Source organism: Geospiza fortis, unplaced genomic scaffold (assembly GCF_000277835.1).
Source record: "Geospiza fortis unplaced genomic scaffold, GeoFor_1.0 scaffold373, whole genome shotgun sequence".
In the NCBI taxonomy this organism is placed as follows: domain Eukaryota; kingdom Metazoa; phylum Chordata; class Aves; order Passeriformes; family Thraupidae; genus Geospiza; species Geospiza fortis.
Genome location: NW_005054518.1, coordinates 462,791 through 465,817, shown reverse-complemented (window position 1 = coordinate 465,817; position 3,027 = coordinate 462,791). Strand labels below are relative to the sequence as shown.

General features: G+C 51.6%; 1 protein-coding gene across 1 annotated transcript in view; it reads left to right on the top strand.

The window, feature by feature from the left end:
* DCAKD (dephospho-CoA kinase domain containing) overlaps positions 1 to 3,027 on the top strand; it is a 5,860-nt gene continuing 2,833 nt past the window's right edge. The window contains exons 1-2 of the mRNA XM_005429005.2: positions 1 to 119; positions 2,061 to 2,264. Coding sequence (XP_005429062.1) covers positions 8 to 119; positions 2,061 to 2,264 — 316 coding nt within the window. The 5' untranslated portion in view covers positions 1 to 7. The remainder of the gene's footprint in view (positions 120 to 2,060; positions 2,265 to 3,027) is intronic.

The following is a 3,027-nucleotide window of genomic DNA, read 5'->3' as shown; positions in this document are numbered from 1 at the left end:
CTTCACCATGTTCCTGGTGGGACTCTCGGGTGGCATCGCATCGGGGAAGAGCACGGTGGTGGCCGTGCTGCGGGAGCTGGGCTGTGCCGTGATCGATGCCGATGTTATCGCCAGGCTGGGTGAGTTTTCCAGCGCTCCTCCCGCTGCCTGAGGTTCCCCTGACAACCGGGATCGCTGACAGCAGAGGGTGCTCTGGGTACATCTCAAAAAGGTTTTCCCTCCTGCTTCCCAGTCCCAGCTGCCCCGGGAGGGGGGATTGGAATGGGGATATATTTTTAATAAAGGAAAAAAAGAAGATCATGACCTAATAAACACCGTGGGGATGTTTGCTCTAAGTACTCTGAGTTTCCATCCCTTGGAGTGTGATATTTCCCAAGTTTGAAAGCCAACTCTGGGCAAAAGAAAATATTGTTCCCTGTCAAGTGGGATCCCTTGGTGAGTCCAACACATCCCCTGAGCCCCAGGACACCCATCCTGTCACTCAGTTACGTTGGTGGCTGAAAGAGAATGTCCCTCTGTGCTGGATGTTGTTTTTCTGGTGATACTGAGAGATCAGAGCACAAAATTAATGTGCTCAAAAAAACCCAAACAACAAAACTCAAAACAACAATAACAACAACAAAACAAACAGAAACCCAAACAATGACAACAAAAATGGCTTGTGCTGCTTGGGCTGGAGAAAAACCCCAAAATCCCACATCTGTTGACTCAGTAGGACCAGAGCAGACCTTGTTTTCCCAGGTTACCTGTGAGATGTTAATCCCTGCACCCCACCAGGATAATCAGGAGAGCAGAGGGTGCCCAGAGCAGCTGTGGCTGCCCCTGGGTCCCTGAAAGTGTCTCAGGTCAGGCGGGATGGGGCTTGGAGCAGCCTGGGATAGTGGAAGGTGTCCCTGCCATGGCAGGGGGTGGGACTGGGTGAGGTTTCCCCCCAAACCAGTCTGGGTTTCTGAGGGCTGTGGACCCTGCATGCAGCAGGTTTGGGGTCTGCTGCTGAGCCATGGTGCAATGGTGTCATTTGGAAATGCCTGAGCTTTTCTGTTTGGTGAAGAACTTACTGTGTAGCCACTCAAAGCTGTGATGCTTTAACATTTTATTGCACTGTAATTCCCCTGGAGGTGCAGGAAATTTGCTGGAGGTGCTAAAAGCCCTCAGAGACAGTAGGAAAACACTACAGATACTCTGTGAAAGTTTTCTGCCAATCACTTTATTTTACACCAATTCCTTTTTTATATGTGTTTGTTTACTATATGGATTTCACCCATCCTGAAACTGCCTCCATGTGATATTCCACAGGAGAAAAAAAAATTGGTCTTAAAGACTTTTATGAGGTTGGCCTGAGGTTACAACCTGTGGCAATGTTCCTGGATTTGGGAGAGATGATTATCTGTGGTCTGTCCTCGCTGTGGTTACCCTCAGCTGGAGCTTAATTATGGTTTTATTGCTTCATCCCTTTTGTTGGGGATTTTTTTTTGGTGGCTTTAAAGTTATACACTCCTGTAACGTCAGAACCCCTGCAAGGGCTGATTGGGGATTGAGCTTTTAGAAGCTTTTTCTGTTCATTTTCCTGAAGAATTTAGTGACTGATGTGAAAGACAATAAAACAAAACCACCTCAGCAGCATCCAGAGCCAAGTTACAGCAGTGAGTATCCACACAGAGCTGAAGTTTCCAGCTGGTCCTGGTTCCTTTAGGATCTCCCTGCTCCATCCCTGGTGGGAATTGGCTCAGCCCAGCTCTCCCCCAGCCTTGGCGTGTGGCCATCGCCGTGTTCTCCCTGCTGACTGGTCACCCTGAGCAGCAGCACGTGCCACGAGGGTTGTGGTGCTGAATTAATGTCTGCAGGGCTTCCATCTTCCAGGTGGCAGCCCTCAAAGGGAGCTTGGGCTGGCAGCAGCTGCAGATGTGGTGCCAGGACAGATGTGCTGGAGGCAGATGTGCTGCCAGGGCGAGCATCAGCTCTGTAGTGAATGAGCAAACCCCATCTGAGGGTGATTGCTGATGCAAACATCAACTGTGCTGTAAAACTGGCTCTCACCCCCAGCTGTTTGCTGTTCTCAGTGGTGCAGCCCCACTCCAAGGCCCATCAGCAGATCCTGCAGCACTTTGGCACCGAGATCCTCCTGGAGAACGGCGAGATAAATCGTGAGGCTCTCGGAAGCATCATCTTCTCCCAGCCAGAGAAACGGCGGCTGCTGAACTCCATCACCCACCCTGAGATCCTGAAGGAGATGCTGAAGCAGATCCTGAAGTACTTTGTACTTGGTAAGAGGCCTTGTCCAGGCTCCTGCCCAAGCAAGAGCCATCCCTGCTCCCTTGAATGTGAGGAGAGGGACAGGGATGACAGAGGAAGGGAAAGGACATTGAGTGACAGCCTTTGTGCTCTGCCTGCAGTGGCCTTTGGTGTCAGCTTTGTCCAACCTGCCAGGACTCCTGCCTAAGCAGGAGCCTCCCTGCTCCTTCTGCCTTTGGTTTGAATGTGGGGAGAGAGACAGGGATGACAGAGGAGAGGAAGGGATGTTGAGTGACAGCCTTTGTGCTCTGCCTGTGGTGGCCTTTGGTGTCAGTGTTTGGAGGATTCATTCCTGATTCACTCCTGCCTTTCACTGCTGCCCTTCACCGCTTTCCTCTGCGGTTTCAAGTGTATCTGTAGGGCCTGAGAGCAGCTCTGCTGAGATTCCCCACAGGATAATGCCACAATCCTGAAATGGCCACATATCCCTCCCTGGCCCCAGCCTGCTCCAGCTTCACTGCAAGCTCTGGAGCCCTCTGAGTGTCGATAAGGTGAGGAATGGGCTGACAGCTGTGGCTTCCAAAGTGCCACATTCCCCCTGATAAAAGGAACAAATGCAGCTGTCAGGCTGGGCTGGGGAAATGCCAGATAAGATCACCAGCTGTTCCAGAGGTCTCCGTGTAGACAGAAGGATGCCTTAATAGAGTCAGTCTGGATTGGTGGTGCTTATCAGAGCTGAGCCCTGGGAGAGCTGAACAGGCTGGGGCACCACGGGGCCGAGCACTGCTGCGGGGT